Source organism: Phocoena sinus, chromosome 2, assembly GCF_008692025.1.
Source record: "Phocoena sinus isolate mPhoSin1 chromosome 2, mPhoSin1.pri, whole genome shotgun sequence".
Lineage (NCBI taxonomy): Eukaryota > Metazoa > Chordata > Mammalia > Artiodactyla > Phocoenidae > Phocoena > Phocoena sinus.
In genome coordinates this window covers 149735892-149756026 of record NC_045764.1, presented here as the reverse complement: position 1 = coordinate 149756026, position 20135 = coordinate 149735892, and the positions used below count along the sequence as shown (strand labels likewise).

General features: G+C 37.5%; 1 protein-coding gene across 10 annotated transcripts in view; it reads right to left on the bottom strand.

Moving 5' to 3' along the window:
- Positions 1-20135, bottom strand: part of LIN52 (lin-52 DREAM MuvB core complex component) — a 119609-nt gene that overhangs the window by 94450 nt on the left and 5024 nt on the right. For 8 of the 10 annotated variants that reach the window (XR_004348545.1, XR_004348544.1, XR_004348546.1 and 5 more), the window contains exons 2-5: positions 19685-19759; positions 17832-17869; positions 14223-14289; positions 11975-12058 (exon numbers count right to left, since the gene is read on the bottom strand). Coding sequence is in view for 5 of the 10 variants with exons in the window: in XM_032623416.1 (XP_032479307.1) it covers positions 11975-12058; positions 14223-14289; positions 17832-17869; positions 19685-19759 (264 nt within the window). In the remaining 5 variants the exon portion in view is untranslated. Of the gene's footprint in view, positions 1-6770; positions 9257-11974; positions 12059-14222; positions 14290-17831; positions 17870-19684; positions 19760-20135 lie in introns of those variants that run through there. The other 2 variants (XM_032623420.1, XM_032623418.1) reach the window with 2 other exon arrangements.

Here is a 20135-nt window from a genome sequence, read left to right as displayed (position 1 = left end):
CTTCCTTCTCAATTAGAGATCCCACAAATCTCCAACTACATGTAAAATTCAGTCTTCACTCATAGGAAGACGTAACCCTGGCGCTGATATAATCCAAATGTTGCTGTTAATTAATAGATGCGTCAACATCAAATATTTTGGGCCAATTACAGTTATTCAAATGTAAACTACTGAAATTTTTTCTAGTTAACAAAGATTTGGATGTCTACCATATACAAAGGCCATAACAATTTCCTGAATAGCTATAGGTAGCTAACTGAATGAAAAAGAACTACTGTGGAAGAAAACTATGTGAACATAATTTATTCAACTGAGAGGCTTAATGATCTGCCAAAGCTTATAGGAACCCCAAAAATCCATTTCTGAAGTTATGAATATCCTATTTCACACACTCATTTCCCTGAGGAAACAAATAACTATCTAAAACATTACATGTTACCTAGGTGATGTGACTAGACAAAAGCATTGTTTTCATCCTGTTAATAACACCAACCTATACAAATGGCTTGTACTTATTTCTAAAACAATTCAGATGCCTGCCTACTAAGGGACATGTAAAAGAATTAGGTGATTTTTTTAGTTTAACCCAATCTCTCTCCTCTTTCTGACTTCCCTGTCATTAAGCAGGCTCAAAACATCATGGTAAACTCTAATCACAGTTTACCCCCTAAGATTCATCCAGACAGTTTACCTACCTAGTCCTGAAAATGATATACCTGAAACATCTACTGCTGGTATGCTTCTTTCCATTATCACTGCCACCATTCATTCAAGCCCTCAATTCTTCTTGCTGAACTCACAGTCCTTGCTAGCTTCCAGCCTCCTGTCTCTACCATTACATTCTGTCCTATGCATGATGCCTCTTAAAGGTGTGTGACTTCCCTACTCAGAAATTTTCAGTGGTAGAATTTTTAATGACACAGAAAAATACTTAAGATAGAATGAATGGGGAAAAAAGCATAGGCAAAAACTATATACATACACTATAGCCTCGGTTATGTTAAAAAGCATGTCTGTGTATACATATGGGAACAAGAAAAAATGTAAACACACACATCCCTACATAAAGAGAAAAGGGAGGGCCAGGAAACACATCAACTGTTAACAGTGGTTATCTCTTACTTGTAAGGCTATGGTCATTTCTACTTTCTTCTTTATAATAAACAGATTTGTGGTAAAGTGTCTTTTAGTAAATAAAATATCTCTACAAACCATCTATAATGAAAATATAGTTAATGTTATAGCCATTAAAATACTTTTTAAAGAATATTTCACATGCTCCCCATTACCTATGTCTAATTCCTCACCCCCAAGAGTACAAGGCCCTCCTCAGTCCAGCCCCCATCTCCCTACTCTTATTCCTTATGACCTCTAATATAAACTGGGCTCCTTAAAGACCAGATTAAATCACTCATACTGTTCCTTGAGCGTAGCTGTTCTTTCAAACTCTCCTTGCTCCAAATGTTCACTCCACCTGGAATATGGTCCCTTCCCATTTCCATCCATCAAAAACCTGTGTTGTTTAAGGTCTATTTTCAATGATCCAGAAATAGCAAATACTACCACACCCCTTTCCCTGGTCCACAGCAGACAACACTAATTGACTTATCTGAATCAAGATTCCTCAAAATCCTCAATTCAGCAGCCCTAGGAAATCCTTACTAATCAATCTAGGTTGACATACAAAATGAAACTTATCTGCCATTCCTGTAGCAATCTAATGTAATTGCCTCTTCTCCCCTATCCCAAAAGTTCTTAGTACTCTATGGAGCTTATCTCCTCTACCTTCCATTCAGAATCATTTACTTGGGGCTTCCCTGGTGGCGCAGTGGTTGAGAGTCCGCCTGCCGAGGCAGGGGACACAGGTTTGTGCCCCAGTCTGGGAAGATCCCACATGCCACGGAGTGGCTAGGCCCGTGAACCATGGCCGCTGAGCCTGCGCGTCTGGAGCTTGTGCTCCGCAACGGGAGAGGCCACAACAGTGAGAGGCCCACGTACCACAAAAAACAAAAAAACCAAACAAGAAGGGAATTTTTTTTAATGTGGAGAGATGAAAAGGAAAAATAAAAAGTTAAAAATCAAGTAAGGCATCAACAAAGTTAGGCAAGTAGTCCAGTAAAGACATAAGAATTTGTACCTAAATCAGAAACCCAGTTCAAGAGATATGGGTAGAGGAAAAGCCAGAAGTACAGTAAGACTCATACTGCCATCTAGAGGTTAAAGGCTAGTGAAAAATCATTTTTCTCCTCAATCAATCAAGTACAGTTAATTTAACTTTTAACTATTATAGATAAAGGTACAGGCTTTGTAAAGTAAGCCAGTCAAAGAAGTCTGATGTCAGGCCACAAAGAAGAATATCCAGGGTGTAAGAGTCCCACCTATTCTCTCCCTGCCCTCCTTCACAGATTAAAATAAGAAATTAAAAGAGCTAACTGTTCTTTAGAATTTTCTCTATATGGGAAACAATTTCTAACTACTACAAATGGTCACTTTTTCAAAAACCACATACCTAGATGGTGGAGAAGTCTACTTTACCACAGCCTAGCTTGGAAGCATAAGTTTTTCTTTGGTACCACCACCAAAGAAAGTTGTACCAGGGAATTCCCTGGTGGTCCAGTGCCTAGGGCTCTGAACTTCCACTGCAGGGAGTGAGGGTTCCATCCCTGGTTGGGGAACTAGGATCCTGCATGCCCCGCCACATGGACAAAAAATAAATAAAAAAGAAAGAAAAGAAAAGAAGAGAAAAGAGGGGCTTCCCTGGTGGCGCAGCGGTTGAGAGTCTGCCTGCCGATGCAGGGGACACGGGTTTGTGCCCCGGTTTCGGGAGGATCCCACATGCTGCAGAGCGGCTGGGCCCGTGAGTCATGGCCGGTGAGCCTGCGCGTCCAGAGCCTGTGCTCCGCAACGGGAAAGGCCACGGCAGTGAGAGAGGCCCACGTACCGAAGAAAAAAAAAAAAAAAAAAAAAAAAAAAGAAGAGAAAAGAGGGAGGAAAGAAGGAAGAAAGTTGTACCAAATAATTTCTGGTACAGACAACTTCATCAGTGTAGACTACAGGGATGACATAGGTTTTAATGGGGAAGTCTCAACCTTTTTTACAATAAAATGCTGCTTTTTAAAAACTGGTAAGTGATTAAATTTAGCCAAATAATAGTCCTACCGAAACAGCTAAATGAACATACAGGATTAAATGATAAATTAGCAGAAGCAACTACTTATATCAAAATAAGCTAAATTTCTTAAAGCTTTTTTAGACAGTAATATACTCAGTGTGATCTTATTTACTTAATAACTTTTTACCAATCTTTTCCTTATAATACAAGGTAATTTCAAACCAGTACAAGTAAATGAGTATAAATCAAATTGAGATTTTTATTATATGGTATATGGTGAAGTGTAATCAACAACAAATGCATCAGATTCAACCTCTTCATGATAAAAACACTCAACAAACTAAGAATAAAAGATAACATCCTCAGGGAGTTCTCTGGCAATCCAGTGGTTAGGACTCCATGCTTTCACTGCCATGGCACGGGTTCAATCCCTGGTCAGGGAACTAAGATCCCACAAGCCTCACAGTGCAGCCAAAAAAAAAGGATAACATCCTCAAACGGACAAAGGGCATGTACAGAAAACCTACTATCAGACTTAGTGCTTTCTCCCTAAGATCAGGAGGAACACAAGAATGTCCACTCTTGCCACTTCTATTTAACACTGTACTGGAATTTCTAGCCAGGGCAATTAGGCAAAAATTAAAAAAAAAAAAAAGGAAAGGAAAAGAGAAAAGAAAGAAAGAAGGGAGGGAGGGAGGGAGGAAGAAAGGAAGGAAGGGCTGGATGATTGGAAATGAAGAAGTAAAATACCTCTATTTGGATATGACATAATTCTGTATAGAGAAAATCTTAAGTAATCTACTAAAACACAATTAGAACTAATAAGTGAGTTCAGTAAAGTTGCAGGATATAAGATCAATATACAAAAATTAATTGCATTTCTCTACAGTAGCAATGAGCAAACTGAAAATGAAATTAAGAAAACAATTCCATTTATAATAGCATCAAAAAATTAAAATACTTAGGAATAAATTTTAACAAATTAAGTGTAAAACTTATACTTTGAAAACTACAAAACATTGTTCAAAGAAATTAAAGGAGACCTGAATAAACAGAAAGACATACCACATTCATGAATCACCTTAATTTCATTAAGATGGCAATACTCCCCAAACTGATCTACAGATTCAATGCAATCCTTACCAAAATCCCAGCTGACCTCTTTGCAACAACTGACAAGTTAAAATTCCTATGGAAATTCATCGGATCCAGAATAGCCAAAAACAAATCTTGAAAAAGAAGAACAAAGTTGGAAAACTCACACATCCCAATTTCAAAACTTATTACAAAGTTACAGTAATCAAGACAGTGAGGGACTGGCATAAGGATAGAAATATAGGTCAATGGAATAGAACTGAGAATCCAGAAATAAACCCTCATGTTTATGGTCAATTGATTTTTAACAAAAATGCCAAGACAATTCAATGGGAAGGGAATAGTCTTTTCAACAAATGGTACTAAAACAACTGGATATCCACACTCAGAAGAATGAATTGGGAACCCTACTTCACAATATATATAAAAAATTAACCTAAAATGGATCAAATACCTAACTATAAGAGCTAAGAATAAAACTCTTAGAAGAAAGCACAGGCATAAATCTTTAGGACCTTAAATTAGGAAATGGTATCTTAGGTACGACATCAAAATGTAACCAACAAAAGAAATAACTGATAAATTGGACTTCATCAAAATTAAACTTTTGTGTCCAAAGAATACCATCCAGAAAGTAAGAAGACAACCCACAGAATGTAAGAAAACCTTTTGCAAATTATATATTGAATAAGCAACCTGTTTCTAGAATAAAGAACTCATATAACTCAATAATAAAAATACAAATAATCCAATTTTAAAATGGGCAAATGATCTGAATACAGTTCTCTAAAGAAGATATACAACTAGCCAATAAGCACATGAAAACATGCTCAATATCACTAGTTATTAGGCAAATGCAAATCCAAACCACAATGAGATATCACTTCTCATAATATATCCACTAGGATGGATTATGTAATAATTTTTAAAAAACAAATAATAAGTATTGGCAAGGTGTTGAGAAATTGGAACCTTCATACACTGCTGGTGGGAATGTTAAATGGTGAAGAGTCAGTATTGAAAATAGTCTGACAGTTCCTCCAAAGGTTAGATGTAGAGTTACCATATGACCCAGAAATTCCACTCCTAGTTATAAGCTAAAGAGAATGAAAACATATGTCCACATAAATACCTGTACATGAATGCTCACAGCAGCATTATTCACACTAGCTGAATAGAGGAAATAACCCAAATGTCCACCAACTAGTGGATAAACATAATGTGAATAACTGGTAGATAAATATATCTATACAGTAGAATATTATTCAATCCTAAAAATGAAATAAAGTATTGATACATGTTACAACATAGATGAACAATGAAAACACTATGTTAAGTGAAAGAAATCAGTCACAGAAGACCATATATTATATGATTCCATTTATATGAAATGTCCACAGTAGAAATTCATAGACACAGAAAGCATATCCTTGGTGGCCTAGGCCTATGGAGTTTGGGGGAAAATGAGGAGTGACTGCTAATGGGTACAGAATTTCTTTGAGGGGTGACGAATATGTTCTAAAATTGGTTGTGGTGATGGCTACACAACTCTGAATATACCCCAAATCATTGAATTGCACACTATTAATAAGTGAATTGCAGGGTATGTGAATTACATACCAGTAAAGCTATTATAAAAAAAAGGAAAAAGAAGAAATGCATCAGAACCCCAAGCTTTAGCCCTAGTTTCAAATGGCACGGTCTTCTGCTTTCCCAATCATCACATCCTATTTAAAAATATCTTGAATATAGCCAGTAAGTAGGTCATCTGCATAACTACTACAAGGTTTGTAGCTTTCAAAGACGGGGGAAACCTTTTTTAAAAAAGGACAAAAACTGTTGAAATCACTATTCAGTAGGATTTACTGGGTTCAATGGGTCTTAGGAATACAACAAGGTACGTTCTGTTGCAACTTAACATGACTAAATCAGGATCATGCCCAGATCATAATAGCAATGAAGTAGGGGTCAGGTAGAAGATAAAACCAAACCATTACCAACAAGCTTCACACTATCTTTACTATGGGTGGTTGATCATCCACTGTCATAAGAGAAAAATTTCAGACATTATGAGAACTTCAAATGTTACTTCTCATCACTAAAACACAGACTATCCAGAAAAAGAACAATTTCTAGAAGCTTCCACTTTTTCAGTTTTAAGTCAGTGGATTTCATTTTAAAAATCTGTCATTTTGGGACTTCCCTGGTGGCCCAGTGGTTAAGAATCCGCCTGCCAATGCAGGGGACCACAGGTTTGATCCCTGGTCTGGGAAGATCTCACATGCCGTGGAGCAACTAAGCCAGTGTGCCACAACTACTGAGCCTGAGCTCTAGAGCCCGCAAGCCACAACTACTGAGCGCATGCTCCACAGCTACTGAAGCCCGCGTGCCTAGAGCCCCTGCTCCGCAACAAGAGAAGCCACTGCAATGAGAAGCCCGCGCACAGCAAAGAAGAGTAGCCCCTGCTCGCAGCAACTAGAAAAAACCTGCACGCAGCAATGAAGAACCAATGCAGCCAAAAATAAAAATATATATACATAATAAAATAAATTTTTTTTTTTTTAAATAAATTTTTTTTAATCTGTCATTTCATCTAAAGGCATCAAGCAGTTCATGACGCATTCAATCAGCAAATACACATTGCATGTTTACCATATGCCAGGTACTCTGTGGGCTACAAAGACAACCCCAAAATATGATTCTCACCTGAAAGAGTTACAATTAATCCAAGAGATAAGACATGTACCAAAAATCTCCCAGAATGATAAAATGAAACAAACGAACTGCTCTAGGAGCAATTTGGGAGGCCAAGAAAGCGATTTCACTTTCCAGATCAGGTATAAAAAGGAAAGGCTGATAAAAGAGGTAGATTCTGGCTGAATAATGAAGGACAAATAAAAGTCCTAATATTAGAAATAGGTCAGGGAGGGTTTTCTGAGAAAAAGGAATAGCATGAATAGAATTAAGAAGATGGGGGAGTGTTCCGGGAAGAATATTTCAAATGAGGACAATGCATGGTGTTTTGGTAGAGGAGAAGTAAGAAGGCTAGACATCAGGTTCGGCCCCAAGTGAAGAGGATTCTGAATGCCATGCTAAGGAATCTGAATTTTATCATATGGGTAATGAAGTACTACTAATGACTTAAGAGCAAAGGACAAACAGAAGCAAATGGTACTTTGGAAAAATTAACCTGTTAGTGGTAAAAAAGATGGACTGATATGAGGTAGTTGAAAGGCAGGGAGGGCAGTTAGAAGGTGACTACAATAGTTTCAGTAAACAGGAAGGACACTGAACTCAGATGGAAGTAACAGAAATGGAATTCTTTATATGGTAAGGCAGTATTTTATATTTCTATATTTTTCATGGGAATTTCACATAAATTAACTGCCCAAATCAAGTTAGAGGGCCCCAATCATGAAAAGCTATAAATACCTATACAAAACATTATTGCATTCCAAAATCTGCACACCAAAAGAGCTGTCTGAGACATAAAAATGTACCAAATCAAAGGGCAGGGTTCATCTTCCAAAAGACACAATCTAGTTACTATCAGCCCTAGAAGGTTCACATTATCTCTATACTAACATTTAACAATGCTCCAGGGAAGTGACAAACAATCTTTTGAGGACAAATATTTTTTGCATTTTTTTCTTTCCATCATCTTTATCAGTGCAGATATTTGCATGAAAACAGGATCACTGGTCCTTGGGGATTCATCAGTTCCTATTGCTTATTTTTCATCCATGTCATCCTCTCAATTAATGCAGGAAAGAGGATTGAGAGAGACTTCGAAACACCAGATTAGGGTGTCAAGTAAATGTCAACCCCTAGAGTAGATGAATAATCTGTAAGGACAAAAAAAAGATCTTGTTTTTATGCAAATACACTATACACAATAAAACAAAGAGTTTGTATCCAAGAAGTCCACTCCGTATCAATGTGATTCTTTCCAATTCTAAATTTAAAAACTATTTTCTGTATGTCAGCTAATTGTTATGATTGGGGAAAATAACAATCAGTAGCAAAGCACTGCTACAGAAGTTGAAAGAAGGTTGAATTTTGAACTAGAAAATAATTTTGAAAACTCTCAGCTGTGCTCATGGAACTCATCTGGCAGAATTTTGGTTCCATGCTTAAGGTGACTAAACTAGGTGACTTCAAACCCCGACCTCCAAAGCCTTAAGTTTCAGAAATATAAATACTTAACAATAATAATGATTTTAACTGTGTGGATTAAAAACTGAAACAAACCACACCAAGTTTTTGATTCTGTGGAAAGACATTAACACAGATTTATTGATGCTCAGAGAACTGACTCATTATTCTAAAAGCTGATAAAGAGAAAGAATCATTCATCCAGTAAGAACAGCTTTCAAGGTAATAAATAATACATAGTCGATAAGATAAAGTTCTTTACAGAAAAATTCTAGCTAATAAGAAGGAATGACAGAATTAGTGTATTACCATTTCGCAACCTATAATAAAACAGTGAATTTAGGCAGTTTTCAAAGGCTGCTAAAACTCTGGGTGTAAGGGTGATGAAGAATTTTACAATGAATAATAGATGAGGCTAGCAATACCTTTATCAATGAATTAATCTTAACATCACAAAGAAAGACAAGCAGACATGATGTACCCTTCTATAGGATGTATACAACACCATTTATGAAATACTCTTGCCAAATTAAAAATAAAAATCAATCCTGTATCTATGTGAGCTTCTAGATCTAGTTACTGGGAAATAAAAAGGGATAGATGGACATATTAAGCACTACCACAGGGATGTAAGCAAAAGTTCCAGAATGTGGAAAATTCTACAGAACAAATAACGAATAATAATAAATGGCAAAGGAAAATAAACAGGAGGTGGAACTCTGACAGATTAAAAGAGACTTAAGAGGGGCTTCCCTGGTGGTGCAGTGGTTGAGAGTCTGCCTGCCGATGCAGGGGACACAGGTTCGTGCCCCGGTCCGGGAAGATCCCACATGCCGCAGAGCGGCTGGGCCCGTGAGCCATGGCCGCTGAGCCTGCGCGTCCGGAGCCTGTGCTCTGCAACGGGAGAGGCCACAACAGTGAGAGGCCCGCGTACCGCAAAAAAAAAAAAAAAAAAAAAAAAAAGAGACTTAAGAAACATATCAAATACAGTACCTTATTTAAATCCTGATTCAAACCAATCAACTATATAAAGACAGTTGAGTCAACCAGGGAAATCTGAATCCTGATTGGCTATCTGATGACATTAAGCAAGTATATTAAAATTTTTTAGGCACAATAATGGAATTGTAGTTATACTAAAAAAAAAAGGAGAGAGAGAGAGAAAGAGAGTCCTTGTCTTTTGGATTCACATATGAAGTTATTTGGTAGTGAGACGATATGATGCCTGAGATTTGCTTTTAAGTAATTATGTAGGTTGGTATAAGTGAAACAGATTGGCCATATGCTAACTAGTGAAGCCAAGTCACAAGTATATGAGGTCAATATTCTACTCTCTCTCCTTTGGTATATGTTTAAAATTTTCCATAATAAAAAGTGGGGAAAAAATACTTCATTATCTTTCTCAGTAGGAAAATAGAAAAAGAAAAACTAATCAGAGGAAATTTAGTAATTTTATCTACAACAAACTAGAGACAACACTGTTGAAAAACACATTTGGTAATATAGCACCTTCTTGATATAATGAGCATAAAACTTTATTTCATAAGAAAAATTGACACAGAGAGATAAAGGATTGATCGCTGTGATCATTACAGCATGTATTATCCAGAGCTAGAAACAGAATCAAGTTCTATACTGTACAAGTCTCGCATTCATGAATTTAATAATCACAGGGCTTTCATTATAAACCCTTGAGGTCCATGACATACACGGTAATCAGCAATTTTGCCAAGACACAAACGTTAATCACGAGAAATAAATGACTAGTACACAGAGGAGTTAGGTAACAATGAGTGAACCTAGCAGACCACCTAGCAACCATACCAAAGCAGTTTTTTGTTTTCTGCTCCTTGATTCATGAAGTGATTAAAAAATGTTTTCTTGGTAAAAGAATGTCACCTGCTAATGACAGTAATGGAAATAAAGAAAATATAAAGAGGACTAAGGAAGTGTTGTCTATTAGTAAAAAATTAGAAGTTTTAAATTAAATTTTAAAGTGAAATGTTGAATTTGGTAGTAAAATCAATGATGTGGACAAATCCACTATATGCTCTATAAACAAGAGAAACAATTTGTGAAACTATTGTTGGGATTGTGCTAATCAGTACAAAACTTGCAGTTCTGAAGAAAGTTATAAGCTATAGCAGCCTCTCAAAAATGTGCATTTATGAATGTCTCTGGAGGTACATATCCAAGGAGAACAAAGTTCTAACCACTCTAATTATGTTGAGTATTTCTTTCAATTACAAAATGAAAATTTTCTACAATTCCTTTTCCAGTTTTATAATGAATACAGTATGGAAAGAGATATAGTTTCTAAAGAAATAATTTTAAGCTAAAAGAATGGACAGCAGACAGGAATAGACGAGAACTTTAAAAGCATTACTCATGCTAGCAGATTATGTTCTTGGTCTGTTATATAACCCTTCCTTTGGGGAAGCAATCCTCCCCTATTGCATTCCACATGACTTGAGTCAGACTAACCATTCCAACCTGCCTCTGCAGCCAGGCCCCAGGCCTGGCCCATCTCGGTGCTCTTTGCTACTTGGCCAAAGGACTGGTTCCAGGATAGATATGTGAGCCAAGATGGAACAGTCAGAGTCCTCCCCAGGACCTTTCTTCTGGAATATTCAGAAAAGATGTTCTTTCCTTTGGGATTACAAGATTTAAAGACATGAACTGGAGTTCCTACTGGCCACCTTCCCCAGTGCTAGATCAAAGAAGAATAATAACTCATGAGTGAAGCAGAGCTTTGAGATGCAAAACTCAAAAAGTAAGAACAAGAGCACATTCCAAAGACATTATTAAGAGTCATGGATCTGGGGAGGGATGGACTGGGAGTTTGGGATTAGTAGATGCAAACTATTACATTTAGAATGGATAAACAAGGTCCTACTGTATAGCACAGGGAGCTATATCAAATCTCCTGAGATAAACCATAATGGAAAAGAACATAAAAAAGAATGCATATACATGTATAACTGAGTCACTTTGCTGTACAGCAGAAATTACTACAACATTGTAAATCAACTATACTTCAGAGACTTCCCTGGTGGTCCAGTGGCTAAGACTCCCCACTCCCAATGCAGGGGACCCAGGTTCGATCCCTGGTCAGGGAACTAGATCCCAAATGCCACAACTAAGAGTTCACATGCCGCAACTAAAGATCCCGCATGCCACAGCGAAGAACCTGCGTGCCACAACTAAGACCTGGCGCAGCTAAATAAATAAATAATATTTTCAAAAAACTATACTTCAATAAAAAGTAAATAAATAATGAGTCATGGCTCTAGAGATGCTCAAAGCTATTTCTACTCCTACAATTTTGATTTATGTGAATAAAATCCTTCTTTTGCTTAAGCTAGTTTGACGACATTCTATCACTTAAAACTCTAAGAGCTTCCAATATATTTTCATTGTACGGCGAAAAACAACTTGTAACCTAGTAAACTCAGTAATTATTCCAGCACACTCTATCATAAGTGGCATACTTTTAATTACAATGGCTTCTTACCTTTAAAACACCTAATAAAGATACTTTCTGAATTATGACAGAACTCATCATGAAATATACAACATGCAACCCTGAATAAATGTGATTTGGGTACTCACACTCATCCAGCCCCAACTGATAGGCCAGGTTCTGAAGGCCTCGTACCTTCTCCATCAAATTAGCTGTGGTGAGGCTCCCCAGTTCTGAAACAGAATCATTTATTTCATTACCATTTCTTTCCACTGCTTTCTAGTAACAACTCATTCAGGTTGCAAATCCTTGTTATAAAAGTTTTCAAGGGCTTCCCTGGTGGTGCAGTGGTTGGGAGTCCGCCTGCCGATGCAGGGGACACGGGTTCGTGCCCCGGTCCGGAAGGATCCCGCATGCCGCGGAGCGGCTGGGCCCGGGAGCCGTGGCCGCTGGGCCTGCGCGTCCGGAGCCTCTGCTCCGCAATGGGAGAGGCCACGGCAGTGAGAGGCCCGCGTACCACAAAAAAAAAAAAAAAAAAAAAAAAAAAAAAAAAAAAAGTTTTCAAGTTTAATTCCTATAGAAAAATAGAAAATGGATTCATCTCTTCTCATCCAATCATTCCCCCTACACACACACACACATACACACACACACACACAGGCATACCAGTGAATTTTCCACCACTGCAAAATGCCTCAGATGAGCTTACCCACTTAATGAGAAGAGAGTCATCATAGACACAATAGCAAATTATGTGTTTTATCCTGAGGATCCTTTTATTACATTCATTTTGCCAATCACACAAAATGAATACACCATTAAAATATGAAACTTGTGATCCGACACAGAATTGAGAAAGCCTACAGACAGATCTCTGTCTCACTGTCATCTACAAGTCCTCATTATTCCAATTAATAAAACAGCAATAAAACACTCTTCCCTATTTCCCTAAGTTTAGAAAACAAAGACTAAATATTAATCCAAACTTTGCCTTCAAATCAAATTCCTATAAAAATTTTTACGTTTACCAGATAAGAAGACAGTATACTTAAAATAAAAACTTACTTTCCGAGATTTTCCTTTAAATAGCACCCAATTCCTTTTAGGTTTTAGACATAGGTCAATTTGCATGAAACATAATGCTCTGATCCCTTACTAAAACTTTAAAGTTTCCTTAGAAAATACATGCTGATGGGATATTATATAAATGTCTGTTTGGAACATTACAACAATGAACCCGAGATGCCCTTGAGACTTAATTTTCCCTTGGCTGGAGGAGGGGATCTGCTTTTAAGCATTTCATGCAGAAGAATGAATTACTTCTGAAGTCAAATAGAGGTGTTATTTTCTGCAAGTAATCATGCCACACTCATTATCTATATCTGGCATAAGTAGGTTTTCTTGATCTGTTCAGCTGCTTAAATAGCTTAAGAATTCCAGATTTTTTACCTTAACTTCAGTCTATTACTTCACAACCATCATGAATCTTATCACCAGAAGGATGATAAAAAAATTAAATAAAGTAGAGCAAAATCAAAGAAAATTAATGTTTTTTAATTTAAATTTCTACTTTGTGGTTGAGTTCCAAGTCATTTATCAGACAACAATATTCACTACTTACAGTATTCTTTATGAGAGAAATTGATGAGATAGAAAGAACTAAAAGACAGCTCTTAACCCACTAAGGGGCTCTCAGTTAATAGTCCTGGCAGCAATATATGGCAGTAAATCCTAAATAAAGCACTTGTGTTATAGCGGTAAGAGACTAGTCTTAAAAAGATCACGGTTTGCGGCTTCCCTGGTGGCGCAGTGGTTGAGAGTCTGCCTGCTAATGCAGGGGACACGGGTTCATGCCCCGGTCCGGGAAGATCCCACATGCCGTGAAGCGGCTGGGCCCGTGAGCCACGGCCACTGAGCCTGCATGTCCAGAGCCTGTGCTGCACAACGGGAGAGGCCACAACAGTGAGAGGCCCGTGGGAAAAAAAAAAAAAAAAAAATCAGGGTTTAAATTTTAACTCTTTCTAATAAACCTTGGTTAATAAGTTAACCTCCGAAACTTAGATATCATACCTAATTCACAGGACCTGTATGAGAATTAAATAAGAAAATTTATGTAAGAGCTTTTACTTAACTCTAAGCATCATACAAAGTAAAGTTAGTATTAAGGGAATTTAGCAGCAGAAGAAATCATTATTACTGAGTCTTGAACTGGCAGGATTTCTACACATGGAAAAGTAGAGAAGGGCATTTAGACATGAAGAACCATGAATAAGGATGGTTAAATAGGCAATTTGAAGCCAAGAATACTGGTAAGGGAATGAGAGAAAAATTGGAATGGTAGTTTGTTGAGGAGCATAAATGTCAGGTTAAAGGTTAAACGTCACCAGCGCTGCTTACCTTTCAACATGTCGATATCATCACGTTCTATTTCAGCCATCCATTTGGGTGGAGAGCTAGTAATAGGCTGTCAGAAAATAAGAATATATCCGTTCAGATATAAGCAAAGTATGAAGAGACCCTACTCTTCTTTCTTATAAGAAAAGGAGTTTTTCACACAGCCTTTAGGTTGTTTGAAAATACTGGCAAATTATAATTTCAAAGACCTAGATTTCTCCAGGTTCAGATATGGCCTACAAATAGAACCCTTAGAAAATAATACTGCTCATCTTTAAAAGCTGGTTTTAAAGAAATGATCTTGGAAGAATCAGGTCTGACCACTGTTACTGTTGTATGCATAAAAGATTGGTATAGTTGTGAAAGAAATTACTTGAAATTCAGTACTGGTGAAAGCCTCCAACTGAACTGTTTGAAACAATAATCAGGAAGTAACATTCTCTGGCAGAGGAGAAGATTCAAAGAACCAAAAATGAGAAAATCTTCAATCTGAATGAGAGAAGATTGGAATGATCATTACTTGAAATTTCATTTTATTTTAAAAATTTCAGAAAACTTTAGAATTTTAAGTTTCTTTTCATTTCTGAAAGTGAACTTACAAAACTTACAAAACATGCAAGAGAACCCATTCTTAGAATAGGAGTAACAGTTTTCAATCTTGGTTGCACATGAGAATCATCTGTGTAACTATAAAAAAATACAGACAACTAGGCCATAACCCAGATGTACTGATTTAGAATATCAGGGTTTAGGAGAGGGTCCCGTGGAAAGAATGGAGCAAGGGCATTACATATGTATTTTTTATTATTTATTTATTTTTATTTTTTTTTGCGGTATGCGGGCCTCTCACTGTTATGGCCTCCCGTCGTGGAGCACAGGCTCCGGACGCGCAGGCTCAGTGGCCATGGCTCACGGGCCCAGCCGCTCCGCGGCATGTGGGATCTTCCCGGACGGGGGCACGAACCCGTGTACTCTGCATCGGCAGGCAGACTCTCAACCACTGCGCCACCAGGGAAGCCCTCTTTTTCTTTTTTTTAAATTCTAGTATAACTGCCATATAACATTATATTAGTTTCCGGTGTATAGCATAATAATTCAATATTTGTGTAAACTGTGAAATGATTGCCACAATAAGTCCAGTTAACATCTATCACCATACATGGCTACAAAAATTTTTTTCTTGTGATGAGAACTTTTAAGATCTATTCTCTTAGCAACTTTCAAATATGCAATACAGTATTACTAACTATAGTCACCATGCTGTACATTACAAATCCAGGACTTATTTATTCCTTTTCCTTTTTTAAAAATTAACATTTATTTGGCACTCTGTGACAAGCAGAACACTTTATATGCATCATGTCATTTAATTTCCAAATCAACCCTATGAAACAGGTATTATTATCCTCCTCATTTTACAAATTAAAAAAAAACAGATGTATAGTAAGATTATAAATCACTTGCCTCAGGTCACAAAGCTATTGGAGCCAGGATTCAAAACCCATGAAGTCTGAGTTCAAAAACCACTACTCTATACTACCTCACCTTGAAGGCTCTAGGTCAAATTCACCACTTCTACCCCAGCAGGGAATCGGACTATACCAGGGGATCTTAACCTGGGGCCCTGGGATGGCCCTGAACCCCTAGAAACAAAACTCAATATATATGTGCATACTTCTAGGGAAAAAGTGTAGATATTTAATCAGATTTTCAAAAAACACCATGCTCTAATAAAAGTTTTCAAAAAAACACTTATTTATGTTTACAACTTAAAGTACTTAGTTGTAACGCATATAATTAACTAAACTAAAAATTCATTATGAATGAGAATTTAAGAAAATTAAATCAGGTACTTTCTACTCAATCTACTAGATAAAAGCTGATCTAATAATAATAGCTACAATGTACTGTTTATTAGTTCTTGGCAGTACGCAAAGCGTTTTACATGCATTATGGCATTTTATACTAAGTTCTATGAGGTACTTTCAGATGAGAAAACTAAGGCTCAAAAATGTTAGGAGGGCTTCCCCGGTGGCGCAGTGGTTGAGAGTTTGCCTGCCAATGCAGGGGACACAGGTTCGTGCCCCGGTCCGGGAGGATCCCACATGCCACGAAGTGGCTGGGCCTGTGAGCCATGGCCGCTGAGCCTGTGCGTCCGGAGCCTGTGCTCCGCAACGGGAGAGGCCATAGCAGTGAGAGGCCTGCGTACCGCAAAAAAAAAAAAAAAAAAAATGTTAGGAAACTTGCTCATGTCACAGATAGTAAAGTAGCAGATTCAGGACTCAAATCCAAGTGTGTCTGACTCCAAAACCCTATGCTATCCTTTACTCCTCATGCTCAGGCCTTCCTGGATGCTAAAGTAGCACACTCCAGCTTTCATACAATCCTAGCTCCTGAAAAAATGAAAGAGGCTACGAAGTCAGACTCCCTTTGAACAAACATGCTCATAGGACCTAAAAGCCACAGGCCCAGAAGAAGGGCCTTAATATTTAACTCAGCACCTTTAACTCTATTAATGAGTGGAGAATGCTAAGCACATGGTAAGGTACTAAGAGAGTTATATTACAAATCCCCAATTTGTTACTAGAAAGAGCATTAGCTTTGGAATCAGACAGATCTGTGCTCAAATCCTGGCCTGTCACTCACTAGGACTTGGGCAAGTAACTTAACTTCCAAGTTTCTCTGCCAGTCAGTGCTTTTAACTTTGGGCACAAATGCTTTTAGGTCTGGTATAATAAATATGGATGCTAGTAATTAGACTTACGGGCTCAAAGCCTGGTTCTGCTATTTACAGCCTATGATCTTGGGTAACCTACTTAACCTCTTTGTGTCTATTTCTTTGTCTGTAAAATAGGGATAATAATAGTACCTATACCTCATATGTTTATTCTTTTTCTTTTTTTTTTTTTTTGGCTGCACCATGCAGCTTGCAGGATCTTAGTTCCCCAATCAGGGATTGAACCTGGGGCCACTGGCAGTGAAAGTGCCGAGTCCTAACCACTGGACTGCCAGGGAAGTCCCCCTCACATGGTTTTGTAAACACTAAATTATGTACGTAAAGTACTTAGAACAGTGCCTGGCATATGGTATGCATCATGCACGTGCTAGCTAATATTATAATCATCATATTTTCCTGGTTGTGGGAATATATAAGAACATATTTAGAGCATCTAGCACAATGTCTGCTGTCCTGGAAACGGAAAAGTTGTGGCTCTAATGAATGTCTTCCTTCAGTTTCTGACGAGCCACTGAGAAATTTCAAAATCCTCTAGGGAGGTATAAGTTAAAGTCATAATGCATCACATAAACAAAAGAGAAAAGCTTCAAAATCATAGTTTGGGCAAAAAGAACACTGGCATTACATTAAATATTTCAACTGCCTTACCTTAAAATCTTTTAAGCTGAGAGAAGAGGCTAATAGTCAAAGGTCAAAATAGAGCATGAACATCATTAACATGATGATAATATAAACAGATTTCCAGGGCTGTGGTTACAAAATATTTTGAAGGCTATGACATTATTCTTGAAAATAAAGAAATAAGAGATAGTTGAGATTTTACCCAGAAGCAAAATGTTGGAAAAACTTCATTAGGTAAGTAAGATATTACTTACGCTTTTGAAGGAAGCTGCAAATTCAGCAACACCTGGTACTAAAAAGAAAAAGCACAACATTAGTCATTCAGTAAACATTTTAGTGTCTCTTACATAGAGGATTCAAATGAGAAAACAACCTTGTCTTCCAGGAGTTTATAGTCTGGAAGAAGAGACAGAGTAAATCAATAACTATAACATTTTTTAAGTGCTTCAAGAAAAATACCAGTTGCTATGGGAGGACAAAAAATGAAAATCTAAATCAGACCGAGGAGGCAGGAAAAGTTTCTCAGAGAAAATAATGCCTCAACTGAACTTCAAAGGATCAGGAGTTAGCTGAATGAGACGGTGGTGAGATCTAGTATCTCTTACCAAAAATTTAAAATTTCCTTTTTAGGCATGCTATTCTATCAATCCAATTGTTTACTTAAATATCTCACAGAAAGAATCATATTAAAAAAGAGAAAAATAAAAATCAGGTATTTAAAAATAAGGTTCAACCTCACTAATAAAGAAATATAAACTAAAAATAATGAATATCAGTAACGTCCAATCCTGGCTAGTATGTAAGGAAATGGGTACTCCCATACACAGTCATCCTCTTCCATATGCACAAAGATATATGTGCAAGGATATACATTGTTAAATTGTTTGTAACATCAACACTTGGATATAACTTAGGTTTCCATATAGGGTATGAATACATAAGCTGTAGTAGTAGATCTATACAATGAAATATTTTTTAAAAATGAAGTAAGTCTATACCTATCAACCTGGAAAGATCCATTAATAAGTTACTAGGTAGAATATGTTAAGCTGTAGATCACTGTACATATGACTTCATCATAACAAAACAAAAAACTCTCTATACACTTAAAATATTTATTTGCCTATCTGCATAAGCATTTAAAAAAAAAGAGGTCCAAAATATCAGTACTAAACTATAACAGCAGTTAACTTTATAAGAATACTTAAAGAAGTAAGGAATTACTTTATGCATCTCATATTGTCTGACACATTACAGATGAAGTTTAAAAAATAATAATAATAATAATAATTTTTTTTTTTTTTTTTTTTTTTTTGCAGTACGTGGGCCTCTCACTGTTGTGGCCTCTCCCGTTGCAGAGCACAGGCTCTGGATGCTCAGGCTCAGTGGCCATGGCTCACGGGCCCAGCCGCTCTGTGGCATGTGGGATCTTCCCAGACCAGGGCACGAACCCGTGTCCCCTGCATCGACAGGCAGACTCTCAACCACTGCGCCACCAGGGAAGCCCAAAAATAATTATTTTTTAAAGGCTCTCTATCATTTCCTGAGTCACACTGTGTTCAGAAAAAATTAAACTACCAAACAGCTATTCTTAACACCAGACCACAGAATTCAGTCTCTTCCTTTGAAGTAAAATTAAAATTTTAATCACTACAGCTAAATGGTAACTCTTCAAAAATCTCCCTCAAAGTAGCACTGGTTTTCCTGCATTGATTTTTGAGCTGCTGCTTCTTTTTTTTTAATTAATTAATTAATTAATATTTATTTTTGGCTGCATTGGGTCTTTGTTGCTGCACACGGGCTTTCTCTAGTTGCGGCGAGCAGGGGCTACTCTTCGTTGCGGTGCGCGGGCTTCTCACTGCAGTGGCTTCTCTTGTTGCGGAGCAAGGGCTCTAGGCACGTGGGCTTCAGTAGTTGTGGCATGCGGGCTCTAGAGTGCAGCCTCAGTAGTTGTGGCTCACGGGCTTAGTTGCTCGGCGGCACGTGGGATCTTCCCGGACCAGGGACTGAACCACGTCCCCTGCATTGGCAGGCAGACTCTTAACCACTGCACCACCAGGGAAGTCACTCCTACATTGATTTTGATATAAAGAAACCAAGAACTTACATTGCTCTGGCCAAAGATCTGGTGAAGCTCGGTCAAGTTTTTCAAAACTTAGCAAAGATGCTTCCAGATCTGCCCCTAGAACAAAACACTCAGATGAGCTAAGAAGATACAAAACACATTATTTTACATTTTATGACGTATCAATCTCAAAGAACATAACAAACTGGAACACTCACTCACCTGGAAGTCTAGAGATTTGAGTTCTGTGACTACTGATGCTACTGAGCCATGATGTTACACAAATAAGTCATTTCCCTCATCAAACCTTACTTTTCCCATCTCTAAAACAAGAACAATATTTTAGTGGGGTATTGGGAAAAATGAATGTCAACAAACCCATCTGCATCTTTACTCATACTCTTGAACTTTCCTCCCAATCAATGAAGTGTCCCTGCTCCCAAGAAAAACAAACTCCTCTGATAGGGCCCTGGATTCCATCTTCTCTTGCTTT